The 23729-nt window shown below is 49.1% G+C and overlaps 1 protein-coding gene across 1 annotated transcript in view; it reads right to left on the bottom strand.

Moving 5' to 3' along the window:
• Traf3ip2 (TRAF3 interacting protein 2) overlaps positions 1-21610 on the bottom strand; it is a 43252-nt gene extending 21642 nt beyond the window's left edge. The window contains exons 1-2 of the mRNA XM_032888672.1: positions 21507-21610; positions 8732-9547 (exon numbers count right to left, since the gene is read on the bottom strand). Of these exons, the coding sequence (XP_032744563.1) occupies positions 8732-9539 (808 nt within the window). The 5' untranslated portion in view covers positions 9540-9547; positions 21507-21610. The remainder of the gene's footprint in view (positions 1-8731; positions 9548-21506) is intronic.
• Positions 21611-23729: the final 2119 nt, after the last annotated feature.

Raw genomic sequence — 23729 nt, 5'->3', positions numbered from 1 at the left:
ACAAAGCATTTTTGTTTAAGAAACTGGCATTGATTTTAAATCCGCGCCCAACTTACGGTAGTAGTTCTGTTTGCCTGCCAGGGTAATGTGAAGGAAACCGAGAAATAAACTGGCAAAGAGGTGTGGCACAGTTAGGTTTCACTCTGCAGGGTCAGGCTGATGAGGTCAGGCCCTGGCCCTCATCTCCCAGGTGAAGTATGGGAGGGTGGCGCTGTCCTGTGTCTGGTATGCAGTGAGAGCCCTTGGACACTTTTAAGGGATCATTCGAGGGAGTGGCAACTTCCAGCTCAGAAGAGCAAACACAAATGTGTGTCTACTAGTGTGGCTGCTTCAACGTCCCCACTGTCTGGACTCGGGGACTTGGTGGGATGGCCCTGGCAGTTTACACAGGCTAGACTCTCTACTCTAGGCCAACCCCCCCGGAGCCATTTCATTGTTTGCTTTGGTCCTCATATCAGCTGGGTCCTTCCTACCGTTCTTCCTCTTGCAGAAAGTGACCATGACCCTCCAACCTAGACTGTCTACTGGCTTTGACACATGACCCTTGTCCTGCTATTGTTAAGCCCTAACTATTGCAAACAGAAGGTTTGAAGAAAGGGAGAAGAAAGGGAATTGCCCAGGCTTGCCCCAGCACAGGGCTGACAAAAGAAACCAGGACTTAGAGGGGGGCTCTAAGAATGGGGAGAAAGGACCATGGAGACTGCTGTCTTCTCCCTTTCCTCAAAGTCTGTCACTAAAGTTTTGCTTTGACGGCCTTCGTAGAGCAGATCAGATAGATTCCAGGAGGTCTAGATGGTCAGGGGGAGTTTGGGGCAGCCAGGCAGGTCACTACTGCTGCTCAGGCTAAAAAGGACAGAATGTCCTGTGGTCATGTCCCCAGCAGGAGCCCCGGTCTCCCTTAGGTTAGCTTTGCATGGATTTAGAGACAGTTCTAACTGTAATTTTGCAGGACTCTATAGCACTTAGGATTCAGCCTTCCTGACCAGGTCCCTCTCATCAACCTTGTCTCCCACAACACCGTCACAGGCTTACCATCTTGAATACCCAACCCAAGCTGGTCACCACCTCTGGGATCCTCGCTACTCAGAAAGATCTTGCCTTTGATCTTCACAGATCAACTTCTTCATGGCCCTTATCACCTACCTGTTCGAGGGGACCCACCCTCACCACATTAGCTTCTGCCTCCCTTGTTTTATTTTGCTCATCACTGGGAAGGGTTTGTAAGAGCAGGGCGGGGGATGGACTTTTTGAAATCATTCACCAGGCAACGTACAGCTGCATGGGCAGCGTTCAATAAGCAGTTAGTAATAGAGTCAGCTTACACATGGAAGAGGAACCATTTTGAACTGTGCAGCCTGCTTGCTAAGTCTTGGTTTGCTGTACCGCCTGCTTCTTGTCTGCTGCTCGCTCTTTTAGAAATCAGCTTTGCCCTCCAGAGATGAGAAAGACAAGGTCAGAGAGGAGAAACTGGCAGGGCCCTGAAAGCTTTTCCGAGGGAGATGCTGAAAGTGAACTCAAGTGAAGTTTTTTTTACTATTTGCAGCCATTTTTTTGCTCCCCGTATCCATTAATGAGTACCTAATAACATTTTATTCGCTTTAAAGGGACTCGAAAGCTCTAATCACAGGGTGTGCTCCCCTTCCAGAAGGCGGATGTTAGTGCTGTTAATCAAAAGCCTTTGAATTGAGGTCAGATGATTTCTAGCAGATTACTTCCCCCGCACAACATGTTTTTGTCTCATAGCAACAAATCGTATCATTAAAATCACTAAGCACGTGGGCCGAGTACTTGACGAGCTGTAACTCATTTCTGAAATAGCCACCTGTGGTAAGAAGTTACCACTATATATGAGCAGACAAAAGTGGCCCACCTTGTTGGTTTTTAAATTAGAGGACCAACAATGTAAGCCTCTGTGTCATCCGCTTGTTTAAAACAAAGGCTGATTATCAGAGGGTCGACCAAAAGGAACCCCTTCCTTCTATATGTGGAACTTGGACCGTTTCTGCCTGGACATTTGGTTAGTTGTTAATTTAAAAAGTATGTTTATTAGGTAAATAACCATCTCTTCATTTCGTGAGTTTATGATGGCTTTTGTTTGTTTGTTTGTTTGTTTGTCTGTTTTATGTTTCCATTCACTGGGTCTCTGTGCACAAGTGTGTACACACATGCACACTTGCAGGCCAGAGGAGAACTTGAGAGAGTTGGTCCTCTCCACCCTGCGGGTCCGGGGGTCCAGCAGGGATCAGGCTCACTGACAGGCGCCCTTACCCACTGAGCCACACTGCCCGACCTCACTGCTCAAACCCTAACCCTTCTGCTCCACTAGCATGATCAGGCCTTTCTAGCTCCGTGCTCCATGCTGAGTACTGGTCTCGGTGTTCTTCTCAAGACTGTACAGTTCAAGGCTGTGTTTCCCAGAGAGAGTTTAGCTCAGAGTGGGTACAGATCCCTTCCATGGCTTCCTATCCTTCCTGCTCTGGGATATCGCTCTCCCTGCCCTGATGGCCTCTGTTCTTGGCCCCATAGCAACAGCAGTCTCCTTGCTTCTTTGACCTTCTCATTCCTTAGCTTGTGGTTCAACTGTCTGTCACATGAGGCCCGCTCTGCCTGCCTGCCTGCCTATTAACATCCTTTTCGGACCCCTGGCATTTTCGTTATCGCATACATGCTTTGTCATGTTACATGCAAATTTTTGTCGATTTCCTGTCTCCTCTGCTTGTGGACCGTGTTCGACATTATAGAGTGCCCAGTGCACAGCATGGCAAATCTTACTAAATAAATTGATAAATGAATGGGCGTGTTCTATTTACAAGTTCATTCTCCTTCCTTCTTTCTCTCCCTGCTACACAATTAAAGATGGCTTTCGAAGTCCTGATATCACAAAGACTCCACCAATAGTTAGAGAGAGGTCTCTTCCTTTCCCCAGAAGGTAGAGCCTTCTTTTCATTCATTCAGCAAATATTTATAGAACCCATACTCCCAGGCACACATCGAGCAGAGATAAAAATGAGACAGCTCCCTTGCGCAGCGCAAGATAAACAGAGACAGAGAGAAATCTGTGTGTCGGAGGTGTCTGTTTTTCAACACAAACCCACACGAGCCGGTGTGTGAGGAGAGGCGTATAAATCAGCAGCCACCTACTTGAGGAGCGCTGCTCGAAAATAGCTTCCCACAGACTTGCCTCTTGTGCCTAAAATTCCATCAGGAGGGCTCTCTCTGCAGGAGACGGAAGGTGGGTGACGTGACAGACAAGTGACTTGTGAGCAGAGTCACTCCTCGGCTGCGAGGCAGTGTTGAGCACAACATGAAAACAGTCTCCATGCACGGGCCGCCACGAGCGCCTGTCGTTCGTCAGCCTCGTGAGCCACTTGGCTCCAGTACACACGGTCTTCGTGTCACTGGGCTCTGACCACTTGGAACGGTAAACCAAGCCTTAAATGAGGTTTTTCCGTGTGTCAGGGGAAAGCGTCAGCATTTTTCTTCCTTATTAAGAATGGTAGTAAAGAGTTTATGAGGGAGGAAATAAAAGTCTGATTTTCCCAGTTGTCAAAAACCATCAGGATGAAATGCGATCAGTTTAGCCGGGAAGCAGAGTGGCCCACATAAACTGTGAGATGAACTCCCCCAGCTGCAAGCAGCTGGGACTCCCGCAAGGCAGCCCCTTCCTCCCTCCTTCCTCCCATCTGGCGTAGTGGTCCTTGCCTTAATTGTACATGCATTTTCCCGTCAGACAATCACACAAAGTGTCTGTGTGTGCGAGCAGCGGGGTGTGCATGTGTCGGGGCATGTGTGTGCATGTGTGTGTGGTATGTGTGTATGTGATGGAGTGAGTGTGTGTACGTGTGTGTATGTGTATATGGTGTGTGTGTGTTCTCGAGGTGTGTGTGTATGTGTGTGTGGTATGTGTGCGCATGTGGTATGTATATGCATGTGATGTGTGTGTATGTGTGCAGTGTATGTGTGTGTATATGTGTGTGGTGTGCATCTGTGGTGGTGTGTGAGTATGTGTATGTGTGTGTATATGTGGGTGGTGTGTATGTGTGTATATGTGTGTGTGGTGTGTGTGTATGTGTATATGATGTGTGTGTGTGTGTATACAGTGTGTGTGTATGTGTGTATGGTATGCATCTCTGGTGGTGTGTGTAAATGTAGGTGTATGTATGTGTGTGTGGTGTGTGTATGTGTGGTATGGTGTATGTATGCACATTGGTGTTTATGTGTGTATATGTGTGTGTGTATATGTGTGTGTGGTGTGTGTGTGTGTATATGTGTGGTGTGTGTGTGTATGTGTGTGTGTGATATGTGTGTGTGTATATATGTGTGGTGTGTGTATATATGTGTGTGTGTATGTGTGTATGTGTGTGTGGTGTGTGTATATATGTGTGTGTATGTGTGTGTGTGTGCATACGTGTCCATACCCACCATGATATCTTATTCTGCCACCTTAATAAAGAAAGCAAAAGTTACATAAAACACAAGGGCTGGAGCCGCATCTGGTGACCCTCAGGTGAAGGCTCTCAGACGGCAGAGACTGGCTTCTCCTGGAGCTTTAGTGAGGAAAACATGTCTTGTTCTCTTCTGCTTCGGATCTTTTTATTTTATATATATGAAAAGGGTGACCAGCAATGTTATTTTTGCTTTAACTTGCAAAGCGTGAATACACACCATTTGCATGGCGAACATTATTTATTTATATATTCATTAACAGGCAGAAAGCAGTGCTTTACTAAGGAGGAGTAGAAACCCGTAGCCCCGGTTTCCACGGCACAGCCTCCCTCCAGTGAGCAGCTCTTCTGAAGTGGTTTTGGTGGCAACTAAGAGCAGCTTTAGTTCTGACAGGAGACTAAGCTTTCGTATACCTGTCCTGAATGTTTAAAACCCGTGCCAGCACAGGGGGGCCTGAAAGTGAAGGCTGCCTCCACAGGGCTGGGGTGCGCCATCCATTTCCGGATACCGGCCATGCTAAGAGCCGATCGTGCTGAGGGCTTGCTGTCAGCCAGCCTCTTTGCTAGAGCCTTTCGTGCATTATCTCATTTAGCCCTCACAGCAACCTCCTGGGAGTCCTTGCTGGTGGGCACTTCATTAATATTCCAGAGCCACCATAGCCTGCAGAAAACCTCAAGCACTGGGCCACCTGACAGCTTCCCTCTGATTAGGACTCTCAGGGGCGAGGGCAAGGGTATGCAGCATGAAGCGCAGTTTTTAGGCACATTTGCTCCTTTTGGCTTTTTTTTTTCTTTTTTTCCGGAGCTGGGGACCGAACCCAGGGCCTTGTGCTTCCCAGGCAAGCGCTCTACCACTGAGCTAAATCCCCAACCCCTCCTTTTGGCTTTTATTTATGTTTTAATCATAGGAACAATGTTATGAAAAATTAACACAAGTATATTAAGATTGCAAGGAAAAGCAAGTTCTTCCTTGTCCCTCTTAATTCCCCACTTCCTCTCATGTTAGTGCAATCCTTTAGGGCCTTTAAAGGTGTAAGTAGGGGTTGGGGATTTGGCTCAGTGGTGAGCGCTTGCCTAGGCGCAAGGCCCTGGGTTCAGTCCCCAGCTCGAAAAAAAAAAAAAAAAAAAAAAAAAGGTGTAAGTAAACACAGGTAGTTTCTTTTTCCATAAGCATATATGGGATCAACGCTCTATCTTGTTTTCCCCCTGCATCCTAATTACGTCAGAACATATACACTGTTTATGTCACACAATAGGGGCCCAGGAGGCCATGGTATAAATAAGTCACTGCACACAGGTACTCTTCAACCTACGCTGAGCCATGGCCCCACTATAAACGGAAACTGTCAAGTCGACACGCATGTACTGTCCGACCCCACAGCGTTGTTACCTGCGGAGGAGAGCAGCCTGAAATGGCGGGGCTGTTTACCTGAGACCTGAGGCTGGCCAGGCACTGTGGCTCTCTCCAGCCTCTGTCCAGGCCATCATTCTACACCGCCCTGAAGTTAAACTCTCACATCAGAGACGTCTCTACCACTCCTGCCCGTTATAAATCGGCAGTAGCTTGCTTTCACACAGTGTTTTAAGATATTATTTTATCCGTGCATATACACACGTGCACACACACCCTAGAGGGACGGGAGTGTGGGAAGCGAGCAGAAAAGAGCACCAGACCCCTTGGAGCTAGAATTACAGGCATTTGCAGGATCCCCAGTTTGTTACTTTGGGTACTGGATCCAAACACTGATGCTCTCGATGGAGCACAAAGTATTCTTAATCGCAGAGCCATCATCTCTCCAGTCACCACAAAGTGGTTTTTTTGGTTTTTCTTTTAATAAATTACATGTGAGCCAGCATGTGGGTTGGCAGACTTGAGGGCAGGTGCCTGAAGAAGCCAGAGGCATCAGAACCCCCCGGAGCCAGACACGTAGGCAATTGTGAACTTCCCGATAGGGACGGTGGGACTTGAACTCAGGTCCTCCGGAAGAGCAGAGCACTCCCGTGAGCCCCTAAGCCATCTCTCCAGCCCACTGCCCCCAGTGTTTTAATAACGCTGTTTGGGTTTATTTTTGACTCTTTGATGCTTCTATTGGATACATTACTAAAATTAAGGCTGCTGGCCAAAGGGAGGGGGGAATTCATAAGATTTTGATAAATAGTGAGATTGCCTTCCAGAATTGCACCCAATTCTTCTCTTACCAAGAGTGTACGAAAGTATTCATTATCTTATCCCCTAAGTCTGTGCAAGGTTTTTATTTTTGCATCCATTTTTACATAAAATGTATCATTGAATTTTTTTGCATTTCTTTTTTTAATTGATGTGTGTGTGTGTGTGTGTGTGTGTGTGTGTGTGTGTACACCTGTATGTACATGTATGTGAATGCAGGTGTCCTTGGAGGACAGAAGAGGACGCTTGATCCCCTGGAGCTGGAGTTACTGGCCACTGTGAGCTGAGAACTGAAGGGTTCTCTCCGGAAGCAGCAAGTGCTCCTAACTGCCGAGCCATTTCCCCAGCACCGTTTGCGGCATTTCTTAAGCCAGGTCTCACGCGCAGTTGGCTGTTTGTACTCCGCGTGTGAATTATTCCCATGTCCAGCCCTATTTCTCTCCTGCCTGCCCTTCGTCTCTCTGCACTTCGGATCAAACACTCTCCTCCAGCCCTGTCGATAGAAGAGAGGACACGGAGGGCACGGGGAAGGCACGCTGGCTCAAAGTGTCCGCATTTGGATATGTCTGTCTCAAAAGGAGGCTGCCCAAGGGGGCAGTGCTGACCCCCAAAGGCTCAACAGGAGAATACTTTCCAGGGGGAAGGTCTTCCTGAGACACTCGTTATCAGAGCCAACGCCTGCTTTGCTATCAAGATGTAGCAATCGCCTGCGACAGATAAAGGCAACTGCTTGCAACTCACAAGGCTTCTGACTAGAATTCACACTTCTGCACCTTTATCTAAGGAGTTAATCAGAAATGCAGATAAAAATGTCTGTTGTAGTATTGACTATTGGGCCAGAAAACTGGAAGAACTCTCAATGGCTGACAAGGAGAACCAGGTAACTCAGTAATATTTCTAATGCTAATATTTCAGTTCAGCATTGAAACAGTTTAGTGTATGTGCGTGTGTGTGTGTGTGTTTATATGTGTGTGTGTTTGTGTGTGTGTGTTTGTGTGTGTTTGTGTGTATGTGTTTGTGTGTGTTTGTGTGTGCGTGCATGTTCATGTGTATGTGTGCATGTGTGTGTGTGTATGTGTGTGTGCATGTGTGTGTGTTTGTGTGTGTGTTTGTGTGTATGTTTGTGTGTGTGTTTGTGTATGTGTGTTTGTGTGTGTTTGGGTGTGTATGTGTTTGTATGTGTATGTGTTTTGTGTGTTTTGTGTGTGTGTGTGTGTGTGTGTGTGTGTGTGTGTGTGTGTGTGTGTGTGTTCCGGTGCCACAGTGCCCACATAGAAGCCAGAGAACAATGCAAAATGGTTGTCCTTCCATTCTGTGGCATATCAGCCTTGGCAGCACGTGCCCTTAATCACCAAGCCATCTCACTAGCACAATTCAACATTTCAAAGCGATGCAGGGTGAAGTGCATTCAATATCACTGCAAAGTATTTTACATTAGGTATGCAAAGAATTAAAAAAAAAAGCCCACTGGAAGTAAATATATCAAAAATCCTATAATAGGGAATTCTACTTGGGTAAAGGAAATAGCCCCCTTTCAACTCCTGGGCATATGTCATTTGGAGCAAACTGCTGCTCTGACTAGAAAAGGTATCTTTAAGTAAGGAGAGGTAGAATTCCCAAAGCCTTTTAAACTAACCCGGAAACGTTGGAGAACTAAACCCAACATCTGCCTTGCCAAAGTTCAGTTCTCAGTGACTCATAGGTAAGAAATCCACCACACCTGTGCTGTGATTGGCACTCGGCAGGCACGAGGTCCCGCCCACGTTCTCTGCCAGCTGTGACAGGGAACGAACAGGAAAAGGAAGAACCCAAAAAGAAGCCCCAAGATCTAAGACAGACGGATTTTCTAGAACTCACTAGGGTCTTCTCTGTCTAGAGTCATGTTTCAATTGCTCATCGGGGGGATCCACTTTGTCCTAAGCCTCCTGGAGATTGAAGTGAGGCTGGCCTTGGCTAACAAAATGCACTTGTAAGGCCCCCTCACAAGCCAACTGCCCATTCAAACGCCTGCACCAGAGAATGCTCCCTGACTGCTAGTCTTTGGACGTTGGCAGCGTTGCTCGGTCTCCTTTCCTCGGTCCCTAGTCCAGAATGTCCAGAAGCAGTAACGATCACTTACATGGCGCCTGGTGGTGATAGGGCCCTCCGGGACGACAGTACTGATAACTCCATGGAACCTGTGGGGAAGGATCGAGAGGCAGCATCGGCGCATTCGCCGGATACCTCTGGAGTTCAAACTGGGGAAATTCCTTGGACCTGAGAGGCCCAGGGAGGTCCTGCAGGTAACATGAGGAGGTGAGGGGCAAGGGCTTTTCCAGCTGCCTGATGCCCAGGACATCTTGGGGCTGGGAATCATACCCAGTGTCTATCGTGGGCACATCTGGGGCTGCCCTGTTCCTGTGGTGCCGGGGCCAGGGCCGGGGCCGGGACCCGGGCCGGGGCCTTATCTCTTGGCCACTACTGGAGGAGTCTGCCAAAGCCATAGGCAAACTTGGGTCTGATTTGTCTGAGTCATGGCCAGTGTCAGGAGAAGCTGCTGAAAGCTGAGATCCCAGCCATCTATCGCGTTTTTCCATATGTGTAAACCGATGCTCTGGAGAGAGGGCTCCAAGCTCAGACCCAGGCTCACTGACAGAGGAGCAGGAGGAAACATCTTTGCCGAGATCAGGGTGCCTTCTAAGGAAACTGGCTTCACTCTCCTCCAGGACTTTAGCTCGCAAGCAGGTGACGTGTTGCGACACAGGCTGGTGATTCGCGAGTTTCAGGGGAGAGCGTTGGAGTACAGACAAGCTGCTGGGTGCCGTGTTCCTTGTATTTGGGGCAGGTGGTTCCAATTCCTCTTCTGGAGAAGATTCTGGGATCGGATTCAGCAACTGACTCGGGAAGGGCTCTGATTCGTCAACCTCCACGGGAATGCTTCGATTCATTCTAGTTTCTGGAACAAGAGAAAACATGCCCGTCTCAGAAGATAGATCAGTTGTTTGGAGTCTCCATTTTATGACCTTAAAGGACCTGGTTCAGGATGTGGTTTAAATTAACAGCAGCGTGACAGCATTGTGCTCTCAGGGCCCCAATCACAGAAAGTTGTTTACTTACCCTGCAGGCAAAGGCATTCTGCTTATTAAGATATTTTCTCTGGAAGGCAGTTGAAGAAACACGACCAGAAGTCGGTCTGTGGTAGGAATTGCTTACCAGCAAGGGGGAAACATGGGTGAAAATCAACTGCCGCACACCAAGGACAGAGAGAGATTGTCATAAACTGGGCTGCTTTGTGAGCTTGGAATGCGTGATGAAAAAAAAATCCCAGGGGCTGATGCAGGACAACCGTCCAGGGCACACTGCTGGTTGCTTCTTGTGGTTTTAGCGTGAGAAGCAGGACAGCGTATGGTGGTGGTGTAGCCTCCTCTGTGCCCGGAGGATGCAGGATGTACACAGTCCCCACACTCAGGCAGGAGAGGAGCGGGAGGGAGGAAGACTTTTACCTTTTGAACTTAATTTTTTTTTTTTTACTCCGTTTGGCGATTGCTTAATTGAAAACCAAATAAGTTTCTTTAAAAAAGAAAGAAAGAAAAGAAAGAAAGAACAAGCTTAAAACGCATTGAAACAGGTCACGGTGACATTTCCACTTAACAGCTTGGGTCATTTGGAGGATGTATGTACCTCTGGGCATTGAGCCTGCAAGGAAGGTAGCGAGACCAAAGGCTTGTTAAACTATCCCTCAGCCCCCAGAGCCGCCTTCCATCCAAGCAAAACTGCCTTTATCTCTGAAAATCAACTTAACACAAGGGAGGGCTTCCTTTGTCTAATCATTAGCGAGTTGCCATGATGCCCCTCGGTAGGGCAAATAGAGGAAAGTCTGGGAAACGGGGTGCTGTAGGGACACTGGGGGTTCACAGGAAGTTTCAGAGCAAGCATGTGTGGGGAAGAAATCCCAGTGGGTTCCTCTACAGAGGGCCTTTGTACACAGCACACTTCAAACACTGGAGAGAAAAAGGCGGTGCGTGGCGCGTTAAATTCTAACTTTGGATGTACGCAGCCTTTCAACCACCACCGTCGACCGAGCGCACACTGCGCCTGAAGTCCCAGGGTACGCAGCTTTTGGAGAACGGGGACTTACTGTCTCTCGCACCCTGCGCCCACTCCCATGGAAGGAGACGGCCTGCACCACACCCTCTTGCCTTTCAGGTAGGCCAGCAGTTTACTTCTGGATAGAGCCCAGGGCTTCTCACACGGCAGGCAAACACGTACTGAACTAGAGCGATGTCTCTATCCAGTGGGCTCAACTGTCTACCGAAAGCCACGCATGTCAGCGCAGGCCTATAATTGCAGTTATTAAGAAGGCTGAGGCAGGAGACTCACTTGAGCCCGGGAGCAAAACACTTCTCTCACTCACTCGCGGCCACAACCCTTGAGCCCCTTTTTGGGCACACAGGGCACATCTCCAGCTTGTAGCTGCTCTTAGCCTCCCTCCTCGGAAGAGACCCCACCGTCTAAACTCCTTAGAACTTTTGAAAACGACTAAGAACCTCCCAAAATGTATAAAACGCTCCAACATTTTATTATTTTTAAATGCACACCACCGTTTCCCGTTATCCTAACAGTTCTGCCTACAGCTACAAAATGGGGTGCACTATGCAGCGTGTTCGCCAACCCAGCCAGTTAGGAAAACAGCAGCCTCTCCAGGGCGGGGAGTGCCGTGTGATCTGTATGCATCTGTGAGCCTCGCATGACGCATGACAGAGAAGGTGAAGAGAGGCGACCCGGGAGAGGAGAGGATGACATTCTCCAGCTCCTGTCATGCGACTTGCATCCATTGCTCAAATTCCAAACACTTCAGGTGTGAATGTTTCTGCCCCACCCCACCCCACCCCACCCCCCACCCCCCCACCTCCACGCTCCAGGTTTTCCAATGTGGCAAGTACTTCCTACTGAAAGACCTACTGAAGTTGCAGATTGGGCTCTTTTAGCTCAGGGGCTACCGGGAAGCTAAAAATCACAGGTTCAGATGAAGTGTGACCATCTCAGGTGACTTAAAACTGGCACGTAAAGGGGCTCATGGCCCCGCAGGTGACAGTAAATAAACCTGTCCCAGCAGCAAAAACCCTCCCAGTAAGACAATAGCAACAGGAATGACTGACTACAAAGCTACACGGGCGGGCGAGCGTGAGAGTTTAAGTGAGTCACTACACAGTGGACCCTTACTCCAAGTTAGCAGCCCCGCCCCCAAGCATACGCTCAACTCCAATTGTTTGGCTTCCTATCTCCAAGTAGTGCCGAATGAAAGAAGATGGAAGGCTAGACAGTGAATGCTTATTGAAATGGTTCCTAAGGACACAGACAGCACCGTCCTGTCTGTCATCCCCTGGATCCGACTCAGAGCGAGTACACACAGGAAGGCACAGGGAGCCTACCCCAGGGCCTTTGCACTTGCTGCTGCCTCTTAGAATGCTCTTCCCTCCAAAAACCTGCATGGCTCCCTTCCTTTCTCCCCAGAGGTCCTTCCCAGTGAGGTCTCCCTGAGCCCTCCCCACCTCATAAAGTGCTTATACTCTCCCCTCACCTCCACCCACTCTTCTCTAGCAATCGTTACCACCCTACGAATACATAGTGGAAATATTTAATCCGGCTTGTTTCCAAAGTTTAACTTCCTGACCACATGACTTCTCATCTTCTAGGTGCACCAAGACTCAACACCTAGAAATCATAATAGTAGGTGCTCAGTGAAGATTTGTTGACTGAATACATGATTGCGTCTATGTACAGCAGTACTTTGTAGCTGGACGGGTCCCTGGAAGAGTCAGTAGGGCCCTGGTTTGTAGACATGGAACCTCCCAGCCCGAGCCCTGCTCAGACCTGGCAGAACATGGGGAACCCTTCCTGGCTGGCCCCGGGGAGCAGCCGCACTGGGGGTTATCAGAGACTCGCTTTTAGCTGTAGTAAAACGTTGTAAAAAATATGATTCTTTTAAAAACAACCCAGCGCCCCCCCACTGCTAACCATTTCCACTTTCCTCGTTTTCTTCTAGGCTAGCTCCATGTCCTGTTCCCGTGACGCTCACCCTGGTGTGGCCTGCACTCCCGTCAAGGCAAGTCCTGACTGACAGAGAAAATCCCTGCTCACCAGCCTTGACCTTGGGAGAGAGCCCCTGGCCTCTGAGCAGACAGAGACCTGGTCGTCAGCCCCTGGGAGCCCTGGAGTGTGCACTGCTGGGACGGCTCAGAAAAACCGGGAAGCCAAGACTTGTCAGGCCTGGAGTACTAAAGCATGCCTGCTAACCTGTGGCCCGCTCTGAGGAAACGGAGGGGCCTCAGGGAAACCTGGTGGGTGGGGTTCTGGCTGGGAGTCCGGGATGGGGCAGGGCTGCTACGTCTGATTCTTAAGTGCCTCAGGTAAACAGAGTCTCCCTTGCTTTGCCAAAAGGAATGCAAAAGCTATCGAAATTGTAAAAGTCCTGTGCCCTTTGACGGAGCAATCTCACTTGTAAGACTCTCCTCCACGGAGAAGTGCGCACGTCATTCCAAGTGGGGTCTATAAAGATGGTAACAGACTTAAAACAAATGGCTCTGGGCTTTAAACGTGTTGGGCATCTGGACAACCAAAAGTCTGTCTTTAAATAACCTGCACGTGGAAGGCAGTGGGGGCAGGTCCAAACGCATTAAGTTTAAAACAATAAAAAAACAGGACAGTGTGCCACACGGCCCTGGGTGACGTAAGATTGCATGGGCGCATGCCATCCCGAAAGGGGAATGCTGGTTCTCTCTGGTGAGGGGGCGGGGCGGGGCGGGGCGGGGCTCACGCTTCAGAACAGCCTGCACCTCTTCTAATCTGTACTGAGTGTGTCTCTATCTCTGTTAAAAACGTAAAGGGAAGATTCCACCGCTGACCGGATGCTCACAAAGGTTAAGGACTAACGTCAACCATGAGGAGAGGGCGAGCTCCTTAGAACACAAAACCCCAAACAACCAAAAATGTCGTAGCCGCTGGGGCTGGGCATGAGCTGCAAACAGAGGCCAGGCACCGAATGACTGTCTCAGTGAACCGCCAGTCAGGCGAGCGGTGGGCTCACACGCCCTCCGCCTGACTCTAAAGACAGCAGCCCTCGTCTTGGCACAGCTTCCCTCGCCCACTGTGGACCGAGAGCTGCACTTGCTGTGTTTCCAGCTCTTGTGTTTGGACTCTTCTCTGTTCTCGAGGGTCTCAATGTATTCGGGGCTGCCCTGTAACTTCCTAGACCTGGCTGACTTCGATGTAGGCCTCTGCCTCCTGAGTGCTGGTTAAAATTATGTTTTATGTGTGAGTGAGTGTTTGTCCACATAATTGTCTGTGCCTGGCACCCTCGGGGGTCGGAAGAGGACACTGGATCCTCTAGAGTTACAGATAGGGTAAGCCAACATGGAGGTGCTGGGAGCTGACCCGGGTCCTCTACAAGAGCAGGAGCCTCTTAGTCTCTCCAGCCCTCTTCATTCTCCTCAGCTCTGTTGGTTTCTTCATTGCTCTCAGCCTCTGGCTTTCCTTTCCCCCTCCTAGGTCTGAGGCGGACATCCTCTGCCCTCCCCCAACACGCAGGATTGGGTTTGCAGACAAGATCTTATCCTACAGTCGGAAGCGTTGACACTCCACAGACAACATGTGCCCCGGTCTCCCTTTCACAGAATTATTCAAGCTCCCCTCTCCAGCCTTTCTCTGTACACTGCTCAGCCAGGATCCCTGAGCTGCATCAACTCTGCTCAGATCTCTCCCACCACACTGAGCTCACATTAGCTCATCTGGACTTGGCCCACAGGCAGGAAGCGTCCTGCCATTCCTTAATGAGACACATAAAGGAGCTTTTCCAGAGCCACACAAGAGCTTGGTGAAGGCAGGTCTACCTCTGGATTCCGAGCGATTGCCACAAGCAATTGAGTTCCAGGGCTAGCAAGTTTTTCCTAAAAAGGGCCAAATAGCATACCCTTTCTGATTTATGGGTCATATGTTGTCTCTTTCTTGTATTTCACTGTGTGGTACATGCCCAGATGGGTACACATTTGTATGCACGTGCTTGCACATGTGCCTGTGTGTGTGTCTGTGTGAGAGAATGTGTGTGAGTATGTGAGTGTGAGAGTATTGTATGTGTGAGTATGTTGTGTATATAGGTATGTGTGTATATAGGTGTGCGTATGTGTGTGTATGAGTGTGTATGTATGTGAGTGAGTGTGAGTATGTGTATGTGTGAGTATGTGTGTGTATATAGGTATGTGTGTATATAGGTGTGTGTATGTGTGTGTGTGTCTGTGTGTATGTATGTGAGTGAGTATGTGAGAGTATGTGTATGTGTATGTGTGTGTATACAGGTATGTGTGTATATAGGTAGGTGTGTATGTGTGTGTGTATGTATGTGTGTGTGTGTATGTGAGTGAGTGTGTGTGAGTATGTGTATGTGTGAGTATGTGTGTGTATATAGGTAGGTGTGTGTATATAGGTAGGTGTGTGTATATAGGTAGGTGTGTGTGTGTGTATGTGTGTGCACCCACAGAGGATAGAGAAGTTGCTTTTACTTTATCCCTGAGCCAGGGTCTCTCCCTGACCCTAGCCTGACTCACAAGTGAGGTCCTAGGATCCGCCTGCCCCTGCCCCCCAGCACTGGGCCACAGGTGTGCACAGTCGTACACATCCTTTCCATGTGCACTGGGGATTTGAGCTCAGGTCCTCATGTTGGCGCAGTAAGTGCCCTTACCCCCTGAACCATCTCTCAATGCCTCACTCCTTCCTTCTTTTCTTCCTTTCTTTTTTAGGCAGCCCTTTAACTACATAAAGATGGGGGCTGGAGAGAGACGGCTCAATGGTTAAGAATGTCTCCTGCCTTCCCGTGGACCTGCATTCTGCTCCCAGCGCCCGCATTGGATAGCTCACGACAACCTGTAATTGTAGCTCCAGAGGGATCTGCTACCTCTGGCCACCACAGGCAACCGCACTCATATGTATACTACACACCTCAACAAACAAACACACACACACACACACACACACACACACACACACAATCACTAAAAACCAAAAAAATTAAATTAACATAAAAGTGATTCTTAGCACTAGGCTAAGAATAGAGAGAGACCTCTAGGCTACCCTTGACCCAAGGGCTACAGGTTACCAAGTGCTCCAAAAGGTTATGCAGATGTGGCAAATAGTAAGCCAGATAACATGGGTCTGGTTAAGAAGGGTTGCCCTCTTTGACCTATCTTTCGTTAATCTTCACTGAATGGTGGTTATTCCTGAAACACAATAACTCATTTAATTCTCACTGTGACCTGAGTTGACGGGTACTGCTGTTGGTTCTGTTTTATAATGGGGAAACTGAGGTACAGGAAGGCTAAAGAACTTTCTCAAGTTCCTATGGCCAGTAACAGTTCAGCCCTAGAACCTGTGGGATGAACAGCCTGCGCGGAGGCTGTTTATCTGGGTGGGCAGGCAGCCAACAAGGATTCCGAACTTTCACCTTGACCTGAAGGGGCGTGGACACACCCCTCCAATGGACACACCCCTCCAGCGCCCTGTAAAGCTGCAAGGAGGCGGCCAGCGTTTCCTTCCCTCAAGCAGTCACAAAGGAGGGTGCCAGCAGACTGCAGAGGCATCTTGATTTGGGGAAAAAAAAAAAAAAAAGCACTTGATTGGATCTCATTAATTTTTAATCACAAACTGAATTCAAAATAAATTGAAACCTGGTTGACAGAGCACCAAGGACGATGATAAATGGCGATGGTGCCCAAAAGGGGATCGCTTCCAGGAGACGTCTCTGAGGCAAAGACTGGTGGGTTGTGTCCCTGGAAGAAGACTAACGTACAGCCAGAAGGAGGGCAGGAGTGAACAGCCCGCGTAATTAATACGAGGCACAACAGTTCCCAAGTAATCAAGACGAGCTGATCACCAGCCGATTGGATTTGTGGATTGTATTTTGAGATGGATTCATGGATCCTGGCGTTGAAATCCTGATCCTCCTGCCTCCACCTCCTACATGCCGAGATTATAGGCACGTGCCACTATATAGGTTGAATTAAAAAAAATGTCCGCGTGTTTGTTTGTATGGGGTACGGTGTGATATGCACTCGCTCGATCCATATCGTGTCCTCCCTAATTGCAGGTCCGTACATGTAGAGGACCGAGTTCCACGCTGTATTTCTTGATTTTTTTTTTTTTTTTTTGTTTTTTTTTTTTTTTTTTTTTTTTTTTTTTTTTTTTCGGAGCTGGGGACCGAACCCAGGGCCTTGCGCTTCCTCGGCAAGCGCTCTACCACTGAGCTAAATCCCCAACCCCCGTATTTCTTCGATTTACACTCCACCGTATATACTGAGGCAAGGTGTCTCCCACCTCGATGTTGTGGGTAGCCATTTTGCTCATTAGATTCCCTGGCTCTGTCTCCCAAACACTGGAGAGTCCAGGAGGGCTGCCACACATGCTTGGCTCTTAGGTGGATTCCGTGGGTCTGAACTCCAGCCCTGAAACTTGGGCAACGAGCAATCTACCCCACAGAGACATCTCCCTAGTCCTGAATTTTTCTTTTTCTTTTTCTTTTTTTTTTTTTTTTTTGGAACTGGGGACCGAACCCAGGGCCTTGCGCTTGTTAGGCAAGCGGTCTACCCCTGAGCTAAATCCCCAACCCCATCCTGAATTTTTTTAAAAAACAAAAATACTGTTTAAGTTACCAAAAGGGCTATAGAGTCCTAAAGGCATACAACGGCACGAATATTTCAGGTGGCAGTAAGAAATGACTATAGATCCATTAATAATAATTCGGAGGATCCTAAACTCTAACTCAGATCAGATCTTTTCTTTTAGTTTTTTCAAGACGGGATTTCTTTTGTGTAGCCCTGGCTGTCCTGGAATTCACCCTGTAGACCAGGCTGGCCTCTAATTCAGAGATCTGCCTGCTTCTGCCTCCCTACTGCTGGAACTAAAGGCATGCGTCACCACCACCCGACCTGGATCAGATATTTTCAATCACAGATCCTCAAGGTATTTTTTATTCCCCAGAGAATAATTTAGATTTTCTTTTTTCCATTTATTTATTGTTTATATAATGCACTGGGATACCATGGTACCCAGGTTTAGGTTCTTTACACCTTGATTCCTAGGATCAAGCTCAGGTTGTCAGGATTGGTGACAAGTATCTCTCTCTACAAGCCAGGTCATCTTGCTGGTCACAAAGAGTAACTTTTTTTAGTGTTTCTAATCACAGATTTTTTAAAAATATCTGTGAACTCGTTAATTTCCTTGCCTACTGCCCAAATGTATGCAAATTATCCTGATTGGTTTAGCTAGTAGAAGACTAGTCCAGCTCACCCGAGTGACCCAAACCCCAGGGAGCAAACTTCCAAGCTTACTTGCAGAATTTCCCTGAGAGAGAAGCTGTTCAAGTACGATTTGCCAGAGTCTCTGAGGCGGCGTGAGCCGTGTTGACACGGGAACATTTGCTGCACCTTACGAGGTAGACTCACAACAAGCCCAGGGCGGTCATAGTGCTCTGCTCTGTAAAGTGGACTTGGGACTTCGTGCCGAACTTGAAAGGGGGAAGGGAGACTTCTGGGATCAGACCGCCTACCACACTGAGAGCTGGTAATAAAAACATTTAGAGAAACAATCTCAAGCCGGGTCAGGAGTTTTTGTTGCCACTGTCTGTCTGTCTGTCTGTCTGTCTGTGTGCTTGCTTCACATAAGGCGCTCTTTCTAGTGTACCTAATTCAGCTCAGGCCACAGAATGAAGTGGAAGGGACAGGAAGGGTATGGAGGAGAGGGAAAGGCCTGGGAATCCGTAGGGCTACGGGAGGGAATAAGACCTTGTAATCTAGGCGGGTTACAGGTATAGAAAGGGTCTGGGGCGAGGCACGCATGCGCCGAGTGGGCCAGGGGCCAGGATGACTAGGCAGATGACTCAGGATAGAAAAAGTTCAGAGACGAGCATGAGACCGGAGAGGAGCGGCAGAGAGGGCTGGGCACAGGATTCCAATGCGGCAAAGGAGCCAGGTTTCCTTCATCGCTGAGGGAGTTGCCAAGACCCCATTCGGACTGGGTCTGCCGGGCGTTAAAGGGGAGCAGGCTGCGTGAGGTTCTCCCATCTACCCAAACATCTTGCTTTCAGCAGTGCCATCAGGGAACCGAGCCAAAGTGGCAGCAAGCTAAGGGCTGACACATGGACCGAAGGCCACCCTTCCATGGCTGCTTTAAAGCTGATGGTCCCTGAGAAGGCCTGAGTGCACACCTGTACACAAGGAGAGTGAGCAGAGCGCCAAGTTTGGAGGACTTGTGGGCTCTAGGAGGCATGCTGGGCCGGAGACAAGGAATGTGGGATGGGAGGGAGGGAGCTGTGTTTCCGGAACTAAAACAGGAGAAGCCTGGGGGACAGCTTCTAGATTCCAGCCATCAGATGCTTCTTAAGGAAGGCCAGTTGGATTACTTTGATAAAGAAATAGGATCCAGGTTTAAGGGCCATTTAGTTGGCTATGGAAGGACCTGGAAGTTGGCCACACCTCCACCTGTGCTCCTTCCTACAGCAGCTGCCTGTAGTTCATATGGACGTGAACTAATCTAAAATCGCCTGCTGCAGAAAATGACTTGAATTCAGGATCTATCTGAGATTTCCATTCTGCAATGTGTAAGACATTGATTTCCTTTAGACAAACTCCGCCACCGTAATCTACCTAGGACTTTCTCCTCTTTAATTTTCAGTGTGTCTGAAAGTCACTAACCCTTCATCCAGGGAGGTACAGGCTTGAACACTGTGTGTCTTTGGGCTCTCTGAGAATCGCTAGGCTAGGAACATACCCCACCCCACCCCCTGGGTCCTGCCACGTTGTCTGGCCCCTCGCCCTGCTCAAGGCAGCCCCACGAAGTGAACACATCAGAATGGCTGCATCGCCCACCTCCTCACACTTGTCCTGTGTGGAATGACTTGGAAGAACACCAGTTCCAAGTTAAGAGTGGCTGTAGTGGACCGTCTACGATCAACGTGGGTCTGGCAGAAATACAGCCGCTACCCCGGTTTCAGATGGTAACGCTTTGGGATTTGAAATAAGAAGCAAGAAGTCGCCACAAGCAAATGTGTTGGGAGTCTGGTGCCCTTATTCTGGAATACATAGAGGTGTCTGGTATAGACCTCATGGACACCCTACAGAGAGTTTAACAATACCCAAAGTTCCAAACCAGTCCCCTCAGCCAGAACCTGCTGGAACTGTACTGACTGTCAGGAATTGCTCAAAAGAAACAATAATAATGTTCCTTAAAGCAGTGGTTTGGAAGAGGTTAAGGATCCAGTGCGTCTGCCAGCCAGTAATGACTCCAATCAGTCGCCAGCCTTACATGGGGCTGATGGGTTTCTGTTCCCTTTCCCCTCCCATTAAAGGCCCACACACGGACTGTTTGCGGCCTGGAGTGCCTCCTGATCCAGCTCCTGGCCTCTGCCACGGGATCATCTGCCAGCTCTGGAGCCTGCCTTGCCTCTCAGCAAACACATGGGACATGAGCTAAATTCAAGAAATCCCATTTCCCCCTATGTGGTTAAAGCCAGAAATGATGGCTGGATTCTAGGCAGCTCTCCTGCAGAGCTGGTCTGATACCCCACGCCCACCCCACCCCATCACTCCCCACCCCCCATTCCGGCCCTCCACCCCATCACTCCCCCACCCCCGACTCCCCCCCACACACACACCGCCACAGGCTGCCTGCCCTGACAGCTGCTTTACCTTTGGCCGGGAAAGCAGATGAGGGAAATTGAAAAACATTTTTTTTTTTTTTAAGTTTACGTGCAAGATTGAGTGCCTCTACAGCGTTTGATGGCATGCCAGGTTCTGGGGGCTGGAAAAATATAAGAAGCAAAGCCTTCCTAATGCACTAGTAGCAGAGGTAAATTTTATATGTGTAATAATCAGCAAACAAAACATGCTTTAGAGACCACCCATCATGGTACCCTTCTGGGACTGCCCTGGCCTTGTTTCCTTAGAAAGGAATTTAGACATAAGCATGTTAGTGCCTGCGCGCCCACATGCACACACATACACGCACACGCTCTGCAGATGAAGAAATCCAGGCTTCTGGGAGCCAACGAGAATTGCTCAAGAGATGGACCCACGCAAAGTGGAGGGAGAACTTGGACGGCAAGTTTTCTGTCCTCTTCTTCAATTATTAATTTGGTTTCTTTCCACTGACTCCCTTAAAAAAAAAAAGTCTCTGTCTGTGTCCAAGAGGCCACTGTGAACTAGGAAGTCGCAGAGAAGGCGGCGGCTTCTAAGATCCAATGTTTCTCCCCTGGCATTCCCAGCAACATCCAGACCCAGCAAATGACTGGCTAAGGGGAATGGAGGCCTGCCGGGGTGTGCGGGTGGGGGGGTCGAGCACTTTCTGACCCGAGAATGTGCTGTTGGTATTTTCTCCCAGCGTAAAATAGGGAAAAACTGGGAGTTGGCCTTCCTGCCAGTGTCTTGGGCTGAAAGCCAAGTACTTAATCCTTTCTATCATGGCTCCCTCCTTGGAGAAACAGTTTTGATTCGTTTTAAAGACAGGTTCTCGCTACGTCACCCAGGCTGTCCTTGAACTCACTACGTACCTGGATTTCTTGACAGCTAACTATGAGTACTGAAAACTCCAAGCAGGCAGCTTGTGGCGGTGTGACCCTCCCCTTAAAGAGTTAATTGAGCAGCCCCACGGCCTGCCCGAGAGAAACCCTAAAGAGGCGCCACATTCTTGCAGGCACTCAGTCTGTCCCAGCTCAAACTGCCCTCCAGATGAACAAGGTAAAGGTGGGGACGTGGGGACGTGAGGGCGGAGGGAAGTGAGATCAGGACCTTCTGGCAACCGGGAAGGCAGTGGACTGGAAAGCCGGTCAGTGGTTAAAGAGGTCAGAGCAGGCAGGGACCAATGAGCTCGCTTACCTAAGATCGCCACCGATCGGGCCCAGGGGGTGGTCGCGGGCTCTGCTCTCCGGGATCCACCTCGGGCCGCTCAGACCTCCCTCGCCCTCTCCAGGTCCAGGTAAGTGGTGGAGCAGGCTCTCGAGCAGGAAGTGGATGCTGTATGCAAATCTCTACGGAGAGGAAGCCTCTGCTCAGCAGTCTCCCCGTGGGGCAGTGAATCAACCGCTGAGAACTGACTTTACTTCTTAAAACAGAAACCTCCCGCGTTTACCAGAGAGAACCAGCAGCCAATTAGGCTGCATCCTGCTTTTACCACACAGATAAGAAAACTGTGAGGAATGCCCCGGGCTTCTGGGTTACTGCGGGCGGGCGCCTGAGAAGGCGTCTCGTGGAGACTGAACTTGAGTATTCAGACTGCTGATTCTTGAGCGGCTTCAAACGAAGAAACCTGGGCCTGGTAATGGGAGGGAATGGGAAGCAAGAGCTTAAAGCTGAGTCTTTTAACTCACTAAAACAGATTTGCTGCCCGTAACTAAGGGGCAAAGGGTTCACTGCTATATCCCTGTGCTGGACTGTATTCACACTCACTCACACACACACACACACACACACACACACACACACACACACACACAGCCCTCCGGCTTCTCATTTCACAATCTTAAGTTTATTTCTTTCTTTTTCCCTTTGTTTATTCAGTGCTCTACAGAATTTATTGCACAGACGGGGATCCTGGGGGCAGAAGGATGCCACGGTGGGTTTGTGGGTAATGGAAATCCAGGTTACTTCCAAGGCCTTGGAGGGTGATGGGAGCCAGCCCCGGGTGTGAACTCCTTCCGGCCACCAGCCAGCATCGCAGCCCCTGCACTCCCCCCTCCCCCACAGAAGGTGTCTCAGACTGAGCCAGTCCTGTCTTCCCCATTCGCACACACAGGGGACACCGCCCAGAATGCCCTCAATCAGGTTGCCCCAGGTCTGCCCAAGTATTACACGTAAAGTTGTGCCACACGTAATGAGCAAAGGGAACGTGGCTTGTTTTTAAAACTTTATAATAAAGGTGGTACAGGTTGTTGGTGTGTTTTTACAATGAAGTACTATTTAGCTGTTAAAAAAATAATGGATATTTGTATTAACTATTTGTACAAAATGACATGGAGAAGTGGCTTTGAGAAAATATTTGGGAAAAAAAACATTTTTCACAATATATATGGTCACAGAGAGAGAGAGAGAGAGAGAGAGACAGAGAGACAGAGAGACAGAGAGACAGAGAGACAGAGACAGAGAGATATTAGATTTAGTGTCCCCAGCATCTGGGACACTGCCCATGACATTATAGACAATCACTGTATACCTGTTGAATCATCTAGTCAGAAATGTGTGAGCTGAGCCTGGACGCCTTCTGCCTCAAAATTATTATTAGATCTTAGTGGTTGGGGGAAACCAGCATTCTGTGTGGAATGACTGGAACCAGGATAATGGGGCGGGGGACTCTATCAGCACTGGGATGAGAACAGGAAAGGGGGACAAATGGGAGGGGAGGGCAGCGGGAGGGGGAGTAGGAGAGAAGAAGACAAAGTCATTTCTCATAGCTGTCCTTAAATGGGCTGAGTAGAGCCTCAGAGGTGTTTCTGGAAACCCCTGCCTTTGGAACCCTTTCCGTGAGGAGTCAGGACAGCCTTTTCTTTCAGTCTCCGCCCCATGAGAGCTGTGATATGGGGGCCTGTGAGAAAGGCAGCAAGCCTGAGGCCTGTCTGAGGTTGCTGTGTACCCCTCCTCTCTGAGTCCATCCTAGCTCCGGGAATGGGATAACAGCTCCTTGCTCAAAGCCTCTGCTAGGCCCCTCCTGGAAAGCAGCCCAAGGATGTAAACTGTTTATAGAGAATCTCCTGCACCGAGAAACGTCTGTCTGCACATGCCTGGCGAGCTTAGACTGAAAGAGGAATGGCAGAGGCCATGCCTGAGGACTGGGACATAAACACCTCAGGTTCCCAGATGCTTCCCACTGCTGTCTGGATGCTCACATGTAGCCTCCCAGGGAGCAGCTTGCCCCTGGGGACCTTTGCATACCTTTAACCCTTCAAGCAGACATGGGAGGTGCAGAAGCCGCCATTCCCACAACACAAGGCTCAGAGATGCCCACTAGCTTCTTGAAGGGCACATAGCTAATTTGTGGATCAGCCAAACTCCGAGCTGTCTCGCTTGCTTGTAGGTATCTTTCTTCCCTTGGCTGCTCAGCTCTGG

Source organism: Rattus rattus, chromosome 18 (assembly GCF_011064425.1).
Source record: "Rattus rattus isolate New Zealand chromosome 18, Rrattus_CSIRO_v1, whole genome shotgun sequence".
Taxonomy (NCBI): Eukaryota; Metazoa; Chordata; class Mammalia; order Rodentia; family Muridae; genus Rattus; species Rattus rattus.
Note: the sequence above shows the minus strand (reverse complement) of the source record. Positions and strands in the feature narration are given on the sequence as shown.